The 22412-nt window shown below is 37.6% G+C and overlaps 1 protein-coding gene across 2 annotated transcripts in view; it reads left to right on the top strand.

The window, feature by feature from the left end:
* The window catches only part of PEX7 (peroxisomal biogenesis factor 7), a 103669-nt gene that overhangs the window by 75576 nt on the left and 5681 nt on the right, over window positions 1-22412 (top strand). Inside the window, exon 10 of one of the 2 annotated variants that reach the window (XM_055087486.1) lies at window positions 21827-21906. In XM_055087486.1, the coding sequence (XP_054943461.1) occupies window positions 21827-21906 (80 nt within the window). Of the gene's footprint in view, window positions 1-16925; window positions 18651-21826; window positions 21907-22412 lie in introns of those variants that run through there. The other variant, XM_007130580.4, reaches the window with a different exon arrangement.

Below are 22412 nucleotides of genomic sequence, written 5' to 3'. Positions count from 1 at the left end.
CTCACGGGCCCAGCCGCTCCGCGGCATGTGGGATCCTCCCGGACCGGGACACAAACCCGTGTCCCCTGCATCGGCAGGTGTACTCTCAACCACTGCGCCACCAGGGAAGCCCCTGAAGTCTTTTTGATTTTGTAACCCATTCTCCACAATATCGTTCCTCAACCTTCTGCAGTATCATTAACACTCCGGACATTTGTCCTTACCTCCTATCTTATTGTTAAAATAGACAAGAATGAATATCTTCTTCCAGCTCTGTCACCTCAAAATATTTATGTTCCATCTCTCTTTTTCCCCTTTCCATTAGGTTCCTAATTTTCTCATTGGCTTCTTCATCCAGGTCAATAATCCACTGGTTTTTGTTTTGTTTCGTTTTTTGTTTTTAGATCATCAGTCAGTTCTTTTCTCTATTTTCAAAACTCACTTGATCCCACTGTCTTACCTCCCTACCAGTAAATTCAGTTTCTCATCTATTATTAGACATCAAGAATTAGTAGTTTACCTGTTGCTTTTAATTTCTCAAAGTCAATACTCTCTTTTAAGCCCCTGCATCTGTCTTCCTTTCATCATTCAATTGAAGTTAAGCCCCAAAAGGTCACTAGTAAAAGCTACTGAAAACCAAGTTAGCCTTTTCTCAGACTTTTTTTAGCTATATAATGTTAATTTTTTTAAAGAAAAATCTTCCCTTCCTATTGCTTTAATGCTAACCATGCTAAGCAGTTTTCCTTACCTGTTTGCTAAATATCTCCATCTCTTAGGCCAGTTTCTTCCTTACCATCCTTCCAAAAGCAGATATTCTCCAATATACAAGTCTTAGTCCTCTAACTTTTATGCATCTTCTTCTTGAAGCTGGTGTTTAATTATATGTTAGTGATGCTTGACCCACTTATCCGATTGCCTTCACTGTGTGATCTCAATAGATGTTATTATATACTTATCCTTCAGTATTCCTAATGTGGTCAATTGATTGCGTGATGGGGCCAGACTAGAGACCTGGGAAACCATCCTAGTTTTCTTGTTTCTCTTTGCATCCCTAAATTCAAATGGGCATCAAGCTTATGAATTTTTCCTCACCAGTATCTCTGAAATGTGGACCATACTATTCTGGCTCCACTGCCTTAGATAAGCATTTATTAGTATCTCTGCCATGGATGACTGCAGTAATCTCCTAACTGGTCTCTAAGCTCTTTCCATCATTCCACTGATTTCTCAGCACTGCTTATGGGGAGAGCTCTCCATAATGCAAGTCTGATTTTGTTAGTCCTTGACCTGAAATATATCAATGGCCCCATTAAAGGTAGCACCAAGATGAGGTTTGCCACCCTTATTACTTTTAATCAACATGGTTCTAAAAATTGTAGCCAATTAGTAATAGGAGAAAACAAAATGGAATATAAATATTTTTAAAAGGTAGAAAATTTTATCATTATTTGTACTTCATACTATTGTCAAATGTTATAATCCAAGGACATCAACTTTAAACCTATTAAAAATAATAAGTGTTCAATAAGATCAATAAAAATATACAAAAATGAATACCATGTGGATATCAATAATCATCAGTTAGAAAATAAAATGGCAAAAATTACTTTTACATGTCAACAACTATGTGTGTGTATGTATGATACGAAGAAGAATAAAAAATTTAAAATGTGCAGGATTCTAGATAAAGAAAATTATATACCTTCACTAAGGGACTTTTAAAAAAAGACTAGAATAAATGAACAGACATATCATGTTCTTGCAACAGAACATGTTTTTTTTCCTTACGGCTGTCATTTTTTTAGGCCTTTCTCATCTTATAAAGATATTACGTTTGCCTCCTAACAGGCCTTTCTCTTTTTGGAATGTGTGGTCAGTCACTCCTGTGATTGCTCTTTAACTAGTCTGACCATTAACTTTCTGCCGTACTAGTTACATACCAGTTTTAATTTACAAATCAACATAGTTAAATTGTCATGCTCGTCATGTCCTCTCAGAAACCTTCCAAGAGGCAGTTTATTACCTCCATAGTAGAGTTTGAACTGTTAATTTTACTTTCAAGACTCAATATAATCTATGTTGCTTTCTAATTTTAATTCTCAACCATCCTATGTAATCTCCCTATTTCATACCAGTTATGTTTTATTATTTGTGATCTCCATGTGTTTGCCACTTTTTCCCTCACTGTCCTCCACCTCTGCCTGGGCAAAGTATTTCTGCCTTTCCAAGTCCTGGACAAGGTCTTCTATTCCTTCTCTCCTTTCTCTTTTTTTTTCCTTCAGTAAATATTCGAGTGCCAGCCATGTGTCAGGAGTTACATAGTGAATTTATGCAAACTCCCTGATATGTATGTACTAAATAAATGTTGAATGAATGAATGAATGAATGAATGAATGAAAAGACCTTTTTTTTAGTATATTAGTCAACACTTTCCTTACTTTTACTTAAACTCCATACTGATTAACATAATAAACCATGTTCTTCTCTGTAGTCACTTCCTTCCGGAAGCTGGTTGAGTAAATAAGACGTATTTTCTTTAGCCCGTTATTTAATACATTGCAACATAATGTCTGGGCTGCTTTTTCAAAATTTAGAGTTGACTGTGATTTCTTTCATTCTCTTTACATCCCTCTGCTTATTTTTCTTGTTCATTTTTGCTAAAGAGGTCATATGTCATACAGATAATTATAGTAGTTTCAACAAGTTTCCCAAGGGCAAAAGCAATTGTCCACAAAATTGAGAGAAAGGAGTATAATGATAAATAGGAAATGGAAAACTTGTCAATAAAGTAAATCTCTTAATGGGTCTGTAGGGCTTCTTTGTTATATTAACAGCCATATTAAATCATTTGAAGTAAGTTACCTTATCAGTGGCATGTGTAAATATTTTAATAAAATAGAGAAAATTGATAAATTAAGGAATATAAATTCATTTTCTAAATTATACCTGTATTTAAAGTCTGATATTTTCATTATAATGTTTCCTTTTCCAAAATTTACATTTATAGGATCATTATTATTATTATTTTTTTTGTATTAAATTTTTTTAACATCTTTATTGGAGTATAATTGCTTTACAATGGTGTGTTAGTTTCAGCTTTATAACAAAGTAAATCAGTTATACATATACACATGTTCCCATATCTCTTCCCTCTTGTGTCTCCCTCCCTCCCATCCTCCCTATCCCATTCCTCTAGGTAGTCACAAAGCACCTAGCTGATCTCCCTGTGCTATGCAGCTGCTTCCCACTAGCTATCCTACGTTTGGTAGTGTATATATGTCCATGCCACTCTCTCACTTTGTCACAACCTACCCTTCCCCCTCCCCACATCCTCAAGTCCATTCTCTAGTAGGTCACTACAAATAACTCAATTTTGTTTCTTTTTATGGCTGAGTAATATTCCATTATATACATGTGCCACATCTTCTTTATCCATTCATCCGATGATGGACATTTAGGTTGCTTCCATCTATAGGATCATTATTATTGAGGATGTTTTATAACAAGTCTTATTTGATCCATCAGTGATAAATTTTTATTATAAACTCCTTATTGACTGGATTTGTTTCTTTAATACCCTTGGGTCAACTGTAGAACTTAGCCCAATACTTTGCACATAGGAAATGGTAAAATATTTGTTTAATACAGTTGCTCTCAAGCATTCCATGTATAACAATGTCATGATGTATATGCTATAGCTGTATTCAGAAATTAATAGGCTATAGTGATAGATAATAAATTTCTATTCAGTTTTTCAAGAATGTTTCATTATATGTTTTAAAGAAATTGACATATTAGGGTAGTAGCCAGAAATTCATATTTCTAATTAGTGTGCTTATTCTTAAAACTTAGAAATATCTTTTGTGCTGTTCAAAGTAAAATTGAAATAACTAAAAGTAGAAGTTATATGGACTCTTACCCTATTAATTATTTTCCACTACCCTAGGAAATAGCAGCTTTTAAAAATAATAATGAAAAAGACTCATCCTGTCTTCAAACTTTACACTAAACAAAGAAGTATAAAACTTTTTGACAAACCATTTTTCCTATAATGTCGATAATTTTCATTTTGAGTTTTATTGAAAAGGTTTGCGTTTTGATCTCAGATTAAAGGAAACTTAGAGGAGATAGGGATGAAATGTAGTGCAGTGGGGGCTTGCAGGTTAAGAAATAAATTTTCTACTTGAATATCCTTGCAGAAGATGTAGAGACTGGAGGCTCCTACCCTGTGGTGTCCACATGCACAGTCACCGCAAGGGGAGAGGGTCACACAAGATAGGCCTTGGCAGCCAGCCTTCAAGAAACCCTAGACGGGAGTCGGACAGGAGCCAGAAAAAAGCCTCTCTCAAAAGATTAAGAGTTTCATCAGAGGACTTATAATGCAATTTAGTTACCTTTAAACTAGAACTTTTAGTTTTTTATTTATTCTTTTGTTGTTGTTGAAGTATAGTTGATTTACAATATTGTGTTAGTTTCAGGTGTATAGCATAGTGGTTCAGTAGTTTGGCAGATTATATTCCATTACAGGTTATTATAAGATAATGGGTATAATTCCCTGTGCTGTACAGTCTGTCCTTCTTGTTTATCTGTTTGATATGTAGTAGCTTGTGTCTGTTAATCCCATACTCCCAATTTGTCCCTCCCCTCTTCCTTCTTCCCTTTGGTAACCATAAGTTTGTTTTCTATATCTGTGAGTCTGTTTCTATTTTGCATTATACCCATTTGTAGTATTTTTTAGTTTCCACATGTAAGTGATATCCTATGGTATTTTCTTTCTCTGGTCTTCATTTATTCTTTTTTATTCCACTGCCTACAACACGTTCCTTCTCTCCATTGTATCCCTGCCCCACAGACAAAGGCTCTCTGGCTTAGGCATACTTCTTTAAGCCACAGCTTAGATAATATGTCCTCCTGAAAGCATCCACTTTCCTCACATTTGGTTATAGTGACCCTTTTCCTATTTCTACTAGACCCTGTCATTCCTCTATCATTGTTCACATCACTCTGCACTGTAGGTGTCTATTACTTATTCATCTTCTCTCTGCTGGACTCCAGATCTGTGGGGACAGAGACGAGGACCATCTTGTTTGCTGTAATATCTCCAGCATACTTCTGACACAGAAGAGGTGCTCAGCAAATATTTGTTGAATAAATGGATGAATATAAGTATATATGTATATGTGTATTATATTTTAGATAGCTTCGTAGTGCAGAGGAGTATTTTACTAACAGCTCCTGGGACATAAAAGAAAGCTCCCTATGAAACCTCTAATTAATACAGGCAGACCTCGGAGATATTGCGGGTACAGTTCCAGACCACCACAATAAAGCGAATATCTCAATAAAGTGAGTCACACAAATTTTTTGGTTTCCTGGTGCACATAAAATTTATGTTTACCCTCTATTGTAGTCTGTTAAGTGTGCAATAGCATTAGGTCTAAAAAAAAAGTACATACATTAATTTAAAAAATACTGTATTGCTAAAAAATGCTAACCATCATCTGTGCCTTCAGTGAGTTGTAATCTTTTTGCTGGTGGAGGGTCTTATCTCAATGGTGACGGCTGCTGAAGGCTGGGGTGGCTGTGACAATTTCGTAAATAAGGTAGCAGTGAAATTTGCCATATTGATTGACTCTTCCTTTTACAAACAACTTCTTATACTATGTAATGCTGTTGGATAGCATGTTTACCCGCAGTAGAACTTCTTTCAAAATTGGAGTCAATCCTTTTAAACCCTGCTGCTGCTTTGTCAACTAAGTTTATATAATATTCTAAATCCTTTGTTGTCATTTCAATAGTCTTCACAGCATCTTCAACCAGGAATAGATTCCATCTCAAGAAATCACTTTCTTTGCTTATCCATAAGAAGCAACTCCTCATCTGGTTAAAGTTTTATCATGAAATTGCAGCAGTTCATTCAATTGAATCACAATTCAATCAGGCTCCACTTCTAATTCTAGTTCTCTTGCTGTTTCCACCACATCTGCTGTTACTTCCTCCACTGAAGTCCTCAGCCCCTCAAAGTCATCTATGAGGGCTGGAATCAGTTTCTTCCACACTCCTGTTCTTGTTGATAGTTTGACCTTTCCCCATGAGTCATGGATGTTCTTAATGGCATCTGGAATGGTGAATCCTTTCCAGAATGTTTTCAGTTGACTTTGCCCAGATCTATCAGAAGAGTCACTATCTATGGTAGCCTTATGTGGTAACCATAAGTTTGTTTTCTATATCTGTGAGTCTGTTTCTATTTTGCATTATACCCATTTGTAGTATTTTTTAGTTTCCACATGTAAGTGATATCCTATGGTATTTTCTTTCTCTGGTCTTCATTTATTCTTTTTTATTCCACTGCCTACAACACGTTCCTTCTCTCCATTGTATCCCTGCCCCACAGACAAAGGCTCTCTGGCTTAGGCATACTTCTTTAAGCCACAGCTTAGATAATATGTCCTCCTGAAAGCATCCACTTTCCTCACATTTGGTTATAGTGACCCTTTTCCTATTTCTACTAGACCCTGTCATTCCTCTATCATTGTTCACATCACTCTGCACTGTAGGTGTCTATTACTTATTCATCTTCTCTCTGCTGGACTCCAGATCTGTGGGGACAGAGACGAGGACCATCTTGTTTGCTGTAATATCTCCAGCATACTTCTGACACAGAAGAGGTGCTCAGCAAATATTTGTTGAATAAATGGATGAATATAAGTATATATGTATATGTGTATTATATTTTAGATAGCTTCGTAGTGCAGAGGAGTATTTTACTAACAGCTCCTGGGACATAAAAGAAAGCTCCCTATGAAACCTCTAATTAATACAGGCAGACCTCGGAGATATTGCGGGTACAGTTCCAGACCACCACAATAAAGCGAATATCTCAATAAAGTGAGTCACACAAATTTTTTGGTTTCCTGGTGCACATAAAATTTATGTTTACCCTCTATTGTAGTCTGTTAAGTGTGCAATAGCATTAGGTCTAAAAAAAAAGTACATACATTAATTTAAAAAATACTGTATTGCTAAAAAATGCTAACCATCATCTGTGCCTTCAGTGAGTTGTAATCTTTTTGCTGGTGGAGGGTCTTATCTCAATGGTGACGGCTGCTGAAGGCTGGGGTGGCTGTGACAATTTCGTAAATAAGGTAGCAGTGAAATTTGCCATATTGATTGACTCTTCCTTTTACAAACAACTTCTTATACTATGTAATGCTGTTGGATAGCATGTTTACCCGCAGTAGAACTTCTTTCAAAATTGGAGTCAATCCTTTTAAACCCTGCTGCTGCTTTGTCAACTAAGTTTATATAATATTCTAAATCCTTTGTTGTCATTTCAATAGTCTTCACAGCATCTTCAACCAGGAATAGATTCCATCTCAAGAAATCACTTTCTTTGCTTATCCATAAGAAGCAACTCCTCATCTGGTTAAAGTTTTATCATGAAATTGCAGCAGTTCATTCAATTGAATCACAATTCAATCAGGCTCCACTTCTAATTCTAGTTCTCTTGCTGTTTCCACCACATCTGCTGTTACTTCCTCCACTGAAGTCCTCAGCCCCTCAAAGTCATCTATGAGGGCTGGAATCAGCTTCTTCCACACTCCTGTTCTTGTTGATAGTTTGACCTTTCCCCATGAGTCATGGATGTTCTTAATGGCATCTGGAATGGTGAATCCTTTCCAGAATGTTTTCAGTTGACTTTGCCCAGATCTATCAGAAGAGTCACTATCTATGGTAGCCTTATGAAATGTTTTTCTCAGCCCCTCAAAGTCATCTATGAGGGCTGGAATCAGTTTCTTCCACACTCCTGTTCTTGTTGATAGTTTGACCTTTCCCCATGAGTCATGGATGTTCTTAATGGCATCTGGAATGGTGAATCCTTTCCAGAATGTTTTCAGTTGACTTTGCCCAGATCTATCAGAAGAGTCACTATCTATGGTAGCCTTATGAAATGTTTTTCTTAAATAATAAGACTTAAAAGTCGAAATTACTCTTTGGTCCATAAGCTGCAGAATGGATGTTGTTGTGTTAGCAGGCATGAAAACAACATTAATCTAATTGTACATCTCCATCAAAGCTCTTGGGTGACCAAAGTGCATTGCCAATGAGCAGTAATATTTTGAAAGGAATCTTTTTTCTGAGTAGTGGTTTTCAACAGTGGGCTTAAAATATTCAGCAAACCATTTTGTAAGCAGAGGTGCTGTTATCCAGGCTTTGCTTTGTTGTTCCATTTCTGGAGAACAGGCAGAGTCAATTTAACATAATTCTTAAGGGCCCTAGGATTTTCAGTATGGTAAATGAGCATTGGCTTCAACTTAGAGTCACCAGCTACATTAGCCCCAGATGAGAGAGTCAGTCAGTCCTTTGAAGCTTTGAAACCAGGTATTGACTTCTCCTCTTGAGCTGTAAAAGTCCAAGATGGCATCTTCTTCCAAAAGTAGCCTGTTTAGTAGTCTAAACATTGGGAGTCTGTTGTTTAGTGTAGCCACCTTATTATCTTAGTTTGATCTTCTGGATTAACTTGCTGTAGCTTCTGTATCAGCACCCTCTGCTTCAACTTTTATGTTATGGAGACGGCTTCTTTTCTTAAACCTCATGAACCAACCTCTGCTCCTCCAAATTTCTCTTCTGCAGCTTCCTCACCTCTTTCATTTCTACATAGAATTGAAGAGAGTTAGGGCCTTGCTCTGGATTAGGATTTGGCTTAAGGGAATGTTGTGACTGGTTTGATCTTCTATCCAGACCACTCAAACTTTCTCCATGTCAGCAATAAGGCTGTTTCACTTCCTTATCATTCGTGTGCTCACTGGAGTAGCACTTTTAATTTCCTTCAAGAACTCTTTTTTTTGCATTCACAACTTGGCTAACTGGTGAAAGAGGCCTGGTTTTTGGCCTGTCTTGGCTTTTGACACGCCTTCCTCACTAAGCTTAATCATTTCTAGCTTTTGTTTAAAGTTAGAGACATGCGACTTTTCCTTTCACTTGGACACTTAGAGGCCATTGTAGGGTTGTTAATTGACCTGTCTCGGGGAGTAGAGAGGCCTGAGGAGAGGGAGCAAGATGGGGCAAACGGCCAGTTGGTGGAGCAGTCAGAGCACAAACAACATTTATTGATGAAGTTTGTCGTCTCGTATGGGCACAGCCGTGGCACCCCCAAACAATTACAATAGGAATGTCAAAGATCACTTATCACAGATGACCATAACAAATATAGTAATAATGAAAACACTTGAAATATTGCAAGAATTACCAAAATGTGACACAGACACAAAGTGAGCAAATGTTAGAAAAAATGGTGTCAGTAGACTTGCTTGATGCAGGGTTGCCACCTTCAATTGATAAAAAACACAGTATCTTCGAAGTACAATAAAGCGAATCATGATAAGACGAGGTATACCTGTATTCATGGTGCTCAGAAATTCCATTTATCCCCCAAATCCTATAAAACTTTTTGCCTTTACCCAGATCTCTGACCTCACACCTGATTAAGTGCTCGTTACCATGTTTGAGGCTCTACTCAAGAAAATCTTTGGAGGAGGAAAATCACTGTTCATACATGGATTCATTCATTCATTCATTTATTCAACAAGCATTTATTAAAGGTTTATTATATACAAAACACAAGGAATACAGATTTGCTCAAGACATGTAATCACTGACTCTAAAAAGATCCTGTTTAGGTTTAGTTGTACAAAAGTGTTTACATCCATATGTGAATGTTGTTAGAAAACAGAAGCTATATTGCCCAGAATACTGTCACTTTCTTCTTAGTTGTCATAAAGCATAGAGCCTAATTTATTGTGCAAGTGTGGTAATGTGCTCAGCTCTGATGCCTGAAAGATTTTGCTCCATTTGTTCCCTTTAGAACAGTTTTTAAAAAAATCTGTATTTCCTTAATTTGGCCCTGTGGGGTTTAGCCCATTTAGAACTCACCAGGGTACAAATCTCAAATAAAATGAATAAAATAAAAATATTGTTATTAACCATAGTTTAAATGGGTAATAAAATTTTCTAATGCGTTTAAGTAGAAATTCTGGATACTTGCTTATGTATCAACAGAATAAACTTTTGGTTAAGAACGCTTCAGGTAGGACTAGTGTTTTTCTTTAAAGATAGTTCAGTCATGTTTCTTCTTTCTTAGTCCTCCTCCCAATTCACGGTCTTCCTACCACATATCAACCTACCAGATTTGAAGCTTAGATTCTGAATAAAAATGTGAAAATATGGCACAAGGTGTTTTCCATTGTATTAGTGGCAAATTAACCTCTTCTTTCCCCTCAAGAAAGGAAGAGAAATTTTCCTTTAGAAGATTATTTGAATAATGCTAAATTTCTTTTTAGTCAACAACAAAAAATTCCTGCACGTAAAGTACTCCCAAAGAACTCCAGGTTAGTGCACAGGACAAAAGTCCTGTTAATTGATATACAGTCAGCCTTCTGTACCCACGGGTTCCCCATTCACACATTTAACCAACTGCAGATTGACTATTAGGGGAAAACAATTCCAGAAAGTTCCAAAGAACAAAACTTGGTTTGCCACACACTGTCAACTATTTCTGTAGCGTTTACATTGTATTTACAACTATATACGTGGCATTTACATTGTATTGGACATTATAAGTAATCTAGAGATGATTTAAAAGTATATGGAAGAATGTATATAGGTTACATGCAAATACTACAGCATTTTATATAAGGGGCTATAGCATCCATGGATTTTGGTGTGTTTTGGGGTCCTGGAACCAGTCCCCTACAGATACTAAGGGAGGACTGTATATCAGGGGTTCTATATTAGAGGTTCTCATTTCTGGCTGCATATTAGACTCTTCCCTACGTATTTATAATACTCAGCTGGAGAATGCTCTGGATTAACTTTTGAGGGGCCAGGGGTTGAGACTCTGAAGGAAATGATTGATTTTCTCTCCCCTTCCCTCAAAATGTAAATACCCACAAAATATTGCATTGGAGACTTTCTGAAGCCCATCTGTGGACCTTGGTTTAAAGACCCCAGGCTGTAGATCAGCCCTGGGTGATACCAATGAAGCTGCTCCCAGGACCACACCTTGAGGACCAGTGCTATGAGGATGGCAGTCATCTGGCTTACCAAGCCCTCCAGGTGATTCTAATGCATGCCAAAGCTTGAGAACTACTGCCCAATAGAAATGCCTTTAGGAAACTACAGTTTAATAGTATGCTTTTGTCTTAATTGAGGGTTGAGATGTTTATTTTAAAAACAGCCATGTGAAGAATGACTTGTATCTCTTGTAAATCCACTCTTTTGGTATTGAATGCTTTTTGTAGTGGAGGTATATTATTATATATTTCTCTTATAGTCAAGTTCTAGAAAAAACTTTATCTCCCCTGATGAACTGGTAAGTTTATTATGCTATTTGCTTATCTTACATTATTGCTTGCATTTGTCAGCTTTGCTGTCAGAAGGTGGAGATAGAGCTCAATTTCATACCCCATTTTAGCAGTTATTCTTAGCCTCTGTTTCTTTTCTAGTATAATTATCGGCCCCTTATCCCCATTTCATGTGTGTTCTTTTAATGAAATGGCTTTTCTGTGGCCATGTTAAAGGATAATTTTCAAAATGGCAGTCATGACTCTCATACAAATATAGCATGAACATGTGTCAAAGACCTTATGTAACTTGTGAAGGATTTTACAACTAGCTCAGAGGAGCCAAAGAAAAAACACATATAGGCAATTGCTGAATGTGAAAATGAATTTACTAATAGGTGCAGAACCGGTCAGTATCTATAAGGCAGTAACATTTAATGATTAGAATCATCTCTTGGGAGACAGGATGAGGCATCAGTTGCATCTCCACAGGACAACCTTCATTTGCAATTTTAATGGCTGAGAATCATTTGATTACTATCAGTTTTCTATAACTTTAGAGTTGTAAAATAATCCAGTCAAAGACATTGGAAGGCATAGACCCCTATAGAATCAGATAACCCTGTGGGGCTCTAGGACAATGCCAGCATTCTGCTGAAAGAACACCTAGCAATCTTTTTGCTGATTGCAATCTTTCACAGTTTTTCCTGACAGCAAGGTAAGGAGCAAAGAAATGAGTCCTCATATAGGAGACTGAAACAGAGAAAGAAGATCTTCAGTAGATGAGGAAGGAGATACCCTGTTATCGTCTTCTCATTCTCTATGCTGAGTCTGGCCTTGAAGGAGTCTTCATGGCAGGAGTGCATTCCAGGGGATGGGAGGGAAAGATGGCTTGTTGTGGAGAAGCACGATGGGACCTGGGAAAGATTCCTTGCTGTGTTTGACAAGCTAAAGCAATGAGTGGATCTCATCTCGTAAAGCAGATTTTTTATTATCCTGTCATCTGCTTGTTTATTTTTTTGGTCTTTTTGTTAGCAAAGTCTTTTTTTTTTTTTTTAAATGTCTTTTAGGCTGGCCTCAGATAGGTAGTATGGGAAATTAAGAAAAAGCCCTGGGGGCTTCTCTGGTGGCGCAGTGGTTGAGAATCTGCCTGCCAATGCAGGGGACACGGGTTCGAGCCCTGGTCTGGGGAGATTCCACATGCCGCAGAGCAACTAGGCCCGTGAGCCACAATTACTGAGCCTGCGCATCTGGAGCCTGTGCTCCGCAACAAGAGAGGCTGCGACAGTGAGAGGCCCACGCACCGCGATGAAGAGTGGCCCCCCTCACCTAAACTAGAGAAAGCCTTCGCACAGAAACGAAGACCCAACACAGCAAAAAATAAATAAATAAATAAAATTAAAAAGAAAAAGCCCCATGTTTACCCTAAGTTATAGAATGTCTTTAAGGCCATTGGGGTGGTGACGGTAATTAATGAGTGCCCCCTAACCCCAGACCCACAGCGACCACATGGTCACCTTTCTTTACCAGGAAGTCTCTACAGTGCCTTCCTTAGAGAATCTGGAGCTGCATTGTTAGTTTACTAAAGTACTTCTTACCTTATTCTTATTTTTTTAATTGTTAGCTTTTTAAAACTTACAGCACTAGATGGGGTTTAATTAATTAATTAATGGAGAAATAGTGTTTGCATTAATTTGAGTCAATCTATTCATAATTCTGTATCATTGCAGTTTTAGGTCTTTCTCATATTACCAATTAATGTAGTATAGAATTATGAACATTTGCTGATTCAGTGGCCTTGACATCTGTTAGTTATAAGTTCTGAGTAATTAAGAAGCTGGATTGAAGGGTGCTAAATAGGGATTCAGGAAGGTAATTTACGGATACCTTATATTAGAAGCTTAAGTCTCATTTCTCTGATTCTCTTCTCCATAATAGTTGACACTTAACATACAGAAAGGCCCAGCACTTGGAAAAAAATATACATAGATGAGACGGATACATTTGTATGATGATCTTTGTATTCCGTGGTATAAAAATTTACAATTGCAGGATTAGGCAGATGATGAGTGTCAGTTGGCCTTTTGTGAGGCACTATTTTCAGTGGACAGGCTCAACAGATTTAGGTTCTGGTTCCAACTCTGCTGCTCTAGTGTGGTTATGTGAAAAAGTTAATCTCTGCAATCTTAATCTATAAAATACATTCTTTGAGCTAATCTTCATTGAGTCATTGTTATGACATGGGCCATGTCCTCAAGGAGCTGAAGACACACGTGTCAATAAATAAGCAGAGCTGATTATTATAGGTACAGTGAATGACTTCACAGCAGAGGTAATGCTTAAACGGATTCTTCCCCAAGGAGGTGTCGTGTCCAGGCAAAACAAGGTGCGGGACAGAGGGAAAGGGAAGGAGGAAGAGGTTATTCAGGGGAGGGGTCAGTGAGAGGGTAAGAGCGTAGGGGGCATGAACAGGATGCCAGGATTTCAGTGTGTGAGCCTGCTGCAGTGAGAATAAAAGAAGTGGGTAGCAACCAAATCTTGAAGAGTCTGGTTTTTAATGCTTAAATTTAAAAAGTTTGACTGAAAGGTCTCTAATGCTTTCTCTAGCTTGGATTCTGATCTGAGATATTGTTAATGAATGATAAGGAGTTAATACGTTCAGATTAATCTGAGCAGTTCCCGTATTCTATAGTGACAGCCAGGTAATTAGATTGACCAGGACTGTGAGTTCCCTTATATAACTTTTAGCCTTTGCAACCATTAAAGAACGGGAAATACAGTGCAGATAACATTGGTCAAATCCCTCTCCTGCTACTTCATCCTTCATGTTACTATCTACATTTTTTCATTTCTTCTTCTTCTTTTATTGTGGAAAATTTCAAACGTATAAAAAGCAAACAATAGGATAATGCACTTCCATTATCCAGCTTCAACAATTATCAACATTCTTGTTTTGTTTATTCCTCTACTCATGTCCCACTCCTCATTCATTATTATTATTATTGCTATTGTTGTCATTATTATTCTTACTATTTCTAGGTATCATTTACATACAGTGAAATGTACAAATCTTAGATACAGGTTTTTGACGGATACACTTTTGTAATCTACATCTCATCTCAATACAAAACATTTGCATCTTCCTCCAAAATTCCCTTGTACCCCTTTCTAGACTTTCCCTAGCCCCATCCTTCCCTCCAGCTGAAAAGACAAAACAAACCAAAGCCCTAATTTTTTTTTTTCATCTTAGATTAGTTTTGCCTGTTTTAGACCTTACATGACGGAATCTCCTGAATGTACTCTTTCGTTTCTGGCTTCTTTCACTCCACTTATTATCTGTGAGATTCATCCACGTTGTCGTGCCCATCAGTAGTTCCCTCCATTGTGTTGCTTAGCAACATTCTGTTGCATGAATTTACTACAATTTGTTACCCATTCTTTTGTCTGTCTTTTGGTTGTTTCCAATTATGCGGTATTGTGAATGAAGTTGCTGTGTACATCCTTGCATACATTGCTTTGTGAAGATGTTTTCATTTCTGTTGGAAACCCCTCTAGGAATGGAATCACTCGGTATAAGTTTAACTTTATAAGGAATGGGCAGTTTTCCAAAGAGTGGTTATACCAGCAAGGTATGAGAGTTAGAGCTGCTCTGCATCCCTGCTTACATATGATATTGTCTATCTAAAATTAAAATTTTAGCCATTCTCATGAGTAAGTAGTGGTATCTCATGGTGGTTTTTATTTGCATTTCCTTGATGCCTAATGATGGTGAATACTTTTATGTGCTTATTGGTCATTCATATATCTTTTTTTATCTGTTAATAAAAAATTTTTAAATTTGTGTTGCCTTTTTATTATTGAGTTATAGTTGTTCTTTATATATTCTGGATACAAGTTCTTTGCCAGATATATGTTTTGTGAACATTTTCTCCCACTCTGTGGTTTGCTTATTCGGTTTCTTAGCAGTGTCTTTTGATGAGCAAAAGTTTTATTTTTGATTGAGTCTAAGTTATCTAATTTTTATGGTTATTGCTTCCTGTTTAAGAAATCTTTACTTACCTTCAGATTGAGACTATATTCTCCTGTGTTTTCTTCTAAAAGCTTAATACCATTAGCTGTTATATTTCAGTCTGTGGGCCATCCATCTCAAATGAACTTTTGTTTATGGTGTGAAGTTGGGGTTGAGTTCACTTTGTTCCATATGGACATCCAGTTCTAGCATCATTTGGTGAAAAGACTTTTCTTTCCCTGTTGGATTGTTGTGGTACATTTGTTGAAAAGCAGCTGTCCAAGTGTGGGGTCTATTCCTGAGTATGTTCTGTTCCTTTGACCTACTTGTATATTCTTATTCCAGTATTGCATTGTCTTGGTTACTGTAGTTTTATGATAAGTCTTGAGTCAGACAGTGTAAGTAGTATAACTTTGTTGTTCTTTGTCAAGATTTTTGTGGTTATTTTAGGTCCTCTGCCTTTCTACTTAAACTTTAAAAGTCACTTTCTCCATTTCTATTAAAAAGCCTCCTGGGATTATGAATTATTTATAAATTATTTGGGGGGAGAATTAACTTCTTAAATACTGAACCCATAAACATGGTATATTTTCCATTTATTTGGGCCTTCTTTAATTTCTCTCAGCTGTGTTTTAGTGTGGACATTTTGCATATCTTTTGTTAAATGTGTTACTAAGTATTTTGTTATTTGATGCTATTGTAAATGAATTTTTTGATTGTAATTTAAAATTTTTTTCTTGCTAGTATACAGAAATATGATTGATTTTATGTCGTAATCTTATACCCTGAGACATTGCTACATTCACCAAATTTTTTTTTTTGCGGTACGCGGGCCTCTCACCGTTGTGGCCTCTCCCGTTGCAGAGCACAGGCTCCGGACACGCAGGCTCAGCGGCCATGGCTCAGGGACCCAGCCGCTCCACGGCATGTGGGATCCTCCCGGACCGGGGCACGAACCCGTGTCCCCTGCATCAGCAGGCAGACTCTCAACCACTGTGCCACCAGGGAAGCCCTCACCAAATTTTTAACACACAGTTCCTGAGCACCATGAACTATCTTCCCTTCATGTTTTTATGTGACTTTTTGGACTTGAATGTCTGTATGTCCCGTGTCTGCCCCTAAAGAAGGCCAGTGTGAATGCCACGGCATTTGTGAAATCTTCTGACACTGCCCCAGTTGGATTCAAAGAGTTCCTCCCCTGAGACTCTCTATTAGAGCACTTTCCACTTTTGGTTTTGAATGAGCCATTCTTTGAAGCCAAGAGCTATACTTTACCTCCTTTTTTATCCCCACAATAGCTAGTATGATGCCTTGGTTCACAGTTTAGGAATGTATCTTTTCAACATTTATCTCAGGACCTATAGGGAATTATGTAGCTCTGGCAGGAAATCCTTACAGGCAACTTCAATCAATTGGAACCAATCCCCGAAGTGCATCTTAAAAAGGGAAAATAGACCTTTTTTCAAAAACGTGTCCCTGTGTACTTCCTATTTAAAGAGATGTTCCCTGGTGGATGATCTACTTACACTCTAAAAGACTTAGGCTTTTCTGCCAGTTTTGAACATTTGTAGATTATGTTTCCTTTTTGTTTTCAGGTGGCTGACTGTGCTTGGGATGAAACAATAAAGATATATGATCCTCTTTGTCTTACCATGCCTGCTTGAGATAAACTACTGCACTCAGAAACAACGGATATAACTGAAGAACTGCTTAGCAGGGAATAAATGATTGATAACATAGAGTTTATGTTTTTATATACTATTCAGATTTCAAAATTTAAAAATTTATTCTGCAATCAGTTTTGAGGAAGCTGATAAAGACTTTGGCTCACTATTTAAGCCTGGTACATAAGCCATATTTCTTAAAATCCTAAGGAATATAGAAGTTATGATATATCTTGTAGTATCTATTAAAATATAACCTTTCTAGTATAAAATGGATTAAAATATGAGAGGTCTATAGATTATATTGATAGTGATATATTTCATTTTTAATTTGTCATTTTTGATGAAAATATAATCACTACTGTTGATAAAAATCACAATAAACTGCATCCCTTGATCATTTATGATTTTATGACACCCCCAACAAGGTTACTTTTTCTAATATAGTGTATATATATATATATAAAACAGTATATAATATAGATATATCTATGGTTCAGTAACAGGGCTCTAATAATCACTGATTTATTCAGCAGTTATTTATTGAGCATCTACTGTGTGCTTGATACACGGAATGAATGAGATTCTTTCAAGGACTGGTGTCTGTCATGCTTTAAGAACATGGATGCAGAGAGTTAAGAGCTTACATGTATTTTACATTTATTCAAATATTTTTAGATATTATACCCATGACCCTATGTCTCTCTTCCTATTTCTCTACAATCAAATTTTTAAAAAACTGGTCACTGGGCAAAAAGTCTTAGGTCCCACCAAGATTTCAAGCAATTACCCTTGAAACTAAGTAATGAAAGCCCTAAGTAATGCTGTAAACCCTCCTTACTACCTCCCTAAGTCTTGAAAAACCTTTAGGTGTGATGACCTATAAAAAATTAAGTTAAAAGGGAAAAATTAGTGGAATAGACAACTTTGCATACCACTTATGTTTTTATATAATATTAAAATAAAATGTGTTATAAATGGCAAAAACTGTCATTAAATTTTTAACAAGTTTTTGAGACTTTTTTAAAGTGCAAAATATACTTGTAGTAATCAGAACAAAAATAAATGTAAATATATGTATATTGTCTAATTTACATATTTCCCTGTTTACTTGTTACAGAAAAAAAAATTAAGACAGCTCACAAAACACAAAACAAGACCACAAGAACAAAAGGAGACATAAAGTGGAGCCAGGAGTGGGCTTGAAAATATATGTCTTAAAGTCCTAGAAAGTTGCTACTGGCAGCATAAATGGGAAGTCTGGTCAAGTACACAATGCTGCCCAAGGCCTGAGGGCAAGGACGTCGTCCTAGTCCCTGGCTTGGCCCTAGCACCATGCCTGGCACATAGAAAGTGCTCAATGAATATTTGTCAAATGAATGAATGGTCTCACAGAAATTATAACTCTTTTCAGTTCTTAGACCAATCGATGCTAATTGTTTTTGAGAGGCCCCCATAGAGAGGACACTGCTTCACATGAATGTCTTGTAAGGAACAAGGTGCTCAAACACATCCTTCGATGTGTCACGATGATTAGGTTGGTTCATAGAGCTGCTTTGTGTTGCATGCAGTTCAATAAAAGTGGGTTCACAGTCAATGTTCTCTGTATCGGCAGAATTTATAATAGACCTTTTAAAATACCTAACCCAGATCATATTTACAGTGGAATGAAATTACTTATTTTTCTTTTAGAATCAAGAGATTTTATTAAAATAATCTACCATGTATCATTTGAAACAAATACTTGTGATTTAAAAACTAATATCTCTCTTTATTTATTTCCCCTCTATTTCAGGGATGTTAGAGATGTTTAGAACCCTAACTTCATAATACTTAACTCAGGTGCTTGGAGTCTGTCAATCTGAAGGAGGGTGGGTGAACATTTCTTCAGTGAGTTCCCTGAGCTAGGATTGGCAAACGAGAGGAAAAGGAGCTGGATTGTGTCCTGAAAGGGAATGCACACGATTTTTGAACTCTTGGTAATTCACAAACCGAGCAGCCTCTGGACTTTAGAGGACAACCAGTCATTCTTCTAGTTGGGAAAATTAGAATTTGTCTCCTGGCAACTGAGTTCTTGGGTTTCATCCTGCCTGCCTCCCCAAGTTCCTCCTGCACCTGCACTGAGGAGTGGTTGCAGGAAAGGGGAACTCAGGTCACTGAGCGTCTTCTGTGATCTGGGCATTACGTGAGATGCTTTCTGTATCTAATCCCCTTTAATCTTTATAACGTCCCTGCAAGGAAGCCCTCCCATTTTCCAGACAAGGAAACGAAGGCTCTCGGGAGTCATAGTAGCCAGGAAATATGGAGCTGGAATTTGAAATCTGTTATGACTGGATCTGGTCCTGCCATGTGGCCACCTTTTCCTAGGAATAACAGAAATTGGCCCACTGAGAAAGAGTAAAGCTGTGGGACACTCTGGTGACCAGATCCTGAGAAAACTGGCAAAATTGTGTTTCCAAGTCTAAAGCGCTAAGAAGCTGACCCTGGGTCTGGATTGACCCTAAGGTATATCACCCCCAGGGAGACCCAGGCTGAGAGCCAGCTGTCCCTTCTGCCTTTGGCAGTGAGTGTTCTCTGTATATCTTAGCTATAATTGGGCTCTTCCAGCAATGAACTCATTAATTTCTTACTTAACTGGCCTCTTCTTGAAAGAGATAATCCACTTACATGTTTTTGACTTCCATACTGACTACTCCCAAATCTCCTGCCTTCCCCACTTGGGTCTCCCTCAGCCTTTGCACTCATTTTCTTTCAACCAAATTCATCTTGCTCACCAAATGGGCTCCTCCTGCACATGCTTTTTTCATTTGTTGTCAATACTGTTCACCCAGGCGCTCAAGCTAAAGACCTAAATGCCATCCTTGTTCCTTTCCTTATTCCCACCTCTCCAGTCCAAGGCACATCAAATAGGTCACTAAGTCCTATCCCTTTCACACCCTAAATACTTCTCCATTCTGTCTCTTCCCCTCAATCCAAACACCACTGCCCTAGTTCAAGCCGTCATTAGCTTTTCTCTGGATGATCACAACAGCTTCCTAGCTTCCTAAATGATGTGTCTGTTTTCAGTTCTGTACCCTTGGAGCCGTCCTCCTCAACACAGCTGCCAGAGGCTGATCTGAAATGCAATCTGACTACACCAATTTCAGTGTAAAACTTTTCTCTGCTTATAGGATTGTCTACGGGAAAAAGTTCATGCTCACTAACCAGGCAGCCAAAGTCCTCTGGAGCTAGCCCTTGCCGCTCTCTGCAGCATTGCTTCTCTCCGCATTGTCGTGAACGTTGTGCTCCAGCAACACCAGTGTGCTCACAAACTCCCTGTGTAAATAATGCAGGTTTTCATTTCTATCTTAGCTTAAGGTAGTCCAGGTGCCTGGATTACCCTGCTCTTGGCTTGGCAAATTCTTACCCATCATTTATTTGAAAGTCATGTGAAATGACTAGAGAAAAAGTTTGACAACACACAAAAATTAAAATAGCAGAACACACTTAGCGAAGCTAAAAGAAGACATATTGGAAGGATATATTTGCAACATATGTAACAAATGATTTAATATCCAGAATTTATAAAGAGCTCTTAAAAATCACTAAGAAGACAACCAAACATAGAAGCAACAAAGGATATCAATAGGAAAACAAATGTTTAATATACTTCAAAAGGATACTTAGCTGAACTTTGTCTCATTGATGACAAAGAATTTTTTTGCTCATTAGTTTGGCAGACATTTAAAATATTGATAATATCCAATATTGGTTAAAGCGAAAGTACTGTTATACACCTTTTTAGAAGGCAGTTTGGCAATAAAGGTTTTAAATTAGCCATTGACCCAGCAGTTTCAGGTCTAGGATTCCCTGCCTGTACCCACCAAATCCTTACAGAAGTATCTAAGAACAAATTTCCAAGGGTAATCATTACATCAGTGTTTGGTAAAACCTAGACGCCTGTCTGGAGAAGAAGGATTATATGATAGAAGAGTCATTTAAAAGAATAAGGTAGAACTGTGTGTGCTGACATGGATAAACAGATTGTTATTGATATGTGTATTATCTATTTCTGTGTAACAAATCACCCCAAAACTTAGCAGCTTAAAGCAACAAACATTTATTTATCTTACAGTTTCTAGAGGTTTGGAATCCAGGAGTAGTTTAGCTGCATTGTTTTGGCTTAGGTTTTCTCATGACATTGCAGTTAAGCCGTCACCTAGGTCTGCAGACATCTGAAGCTCAACTGGGGCTGAAGGGTCAGCTTCCAAAGTCACTTGCATGATTGTTAGCTGGCCTCAGATGCTCACTGTGTAGAACCCTCCACTGGCTGGCTGAGTGTCCCTACGACATGGCATCTGGCTCTCCTCCAGACTGAATGATATAAGAGAAAGAGAAAATTCCATATGGAAGCCTCGGTCTTCTGCACACTAATCTCAGGAGTAACGCCATCACCTCTGCTGCATTCTACTGGTCACTCAGACCGACTGTTGTACAACGTGGGCGGGGTTAACAGGAGTGTAAATATGAGGAAGCCAGCCATCTCTGGGGACTCTCTTGGAGGCTGGTTACCACAATATGCTTTTATAGACAAATGTGTATGGTATCCTAATTTTATTTTTTTTTAAAGGGAGAATTATATACGTATACATATATGCACAAGAAAAACTGAAAGGTTCACGCCAAACTCTCAACAGTAGCCAGCTCCGTGTAGTGGGGCTGGGGGTGGGGAATATTGAAGACAGCAGGTTCACTTATTACTTACAAAGTTTGTTTTCCTTTTATGTACTATAATGAGCATGTATTACTTTTACAATTAAAATAATGAAATAAGACCATATTTCCTTCTCCAGGAAGCCTTCTGGGATACCCTTCTCAAGCTGATGTTTTTGCCCTCCTCAGCGCTCTCCTGTTTCTGCCACAAGCCCCCACTGTTGCATGAGTGTCATCGTGTTGCCTCACCTCCCCCCTGTGAATCCCTAAGGACTAAGATGAGTGCTCATCTCTGAATCCTCTGTGGCTAACAGACTGCCTGGTACAAAATACTAGCTCTATATATGTTTGTTGAATGAATGAACTAAAGGATTTATTTAATGCCATCAAAATGTATTATGTAGCTCCAAAGGTAATGGAGGTTGAGTCATGACCCTTGATACCAGTAGGTCAAATAGCTTTTTGACCTTCAGATCTACATTCGTGTTCAATTAACCTTGCTAAACATAGTATTCTTATTTTCCCCATTTTTCCTTAGAAGATTAACCATTTTTCTTTTAGGAGATTATCTAGTAACTGGTGTGGGAGATGGTATTAAATTTTTTTTTTAATGAAAGCCCTAATGGAAAAAATTATATGCAGTAAGATGGAGAAAATGTACTGTTTCATGCCAATGTAGGTTTCAAACATTAAGCTAAATATTCTTGCCTAAATGAGAAGGGTAGG

The sequence above is a fragment of the Physeter macrocephalus genome, chromosome 10, assembly GCF_002837175.3.
Source record: "Physeter macrocephalus isolate SW-GA chromosome 10, ASM283717v5, whole genome shotgun sequence".
Classification (NCBI taxonomy): Eukaryota; Metazoa; Chordata; class Mammalia; order Artiodactyla; family Physeteridae; genus Physeter; species Physeter macrocephalus.
The sequence above is the reverse complement of the archived record's forward strand: the minus strand, read 5'-3'. Positions and strand labels throughout refer to the sequence as shown.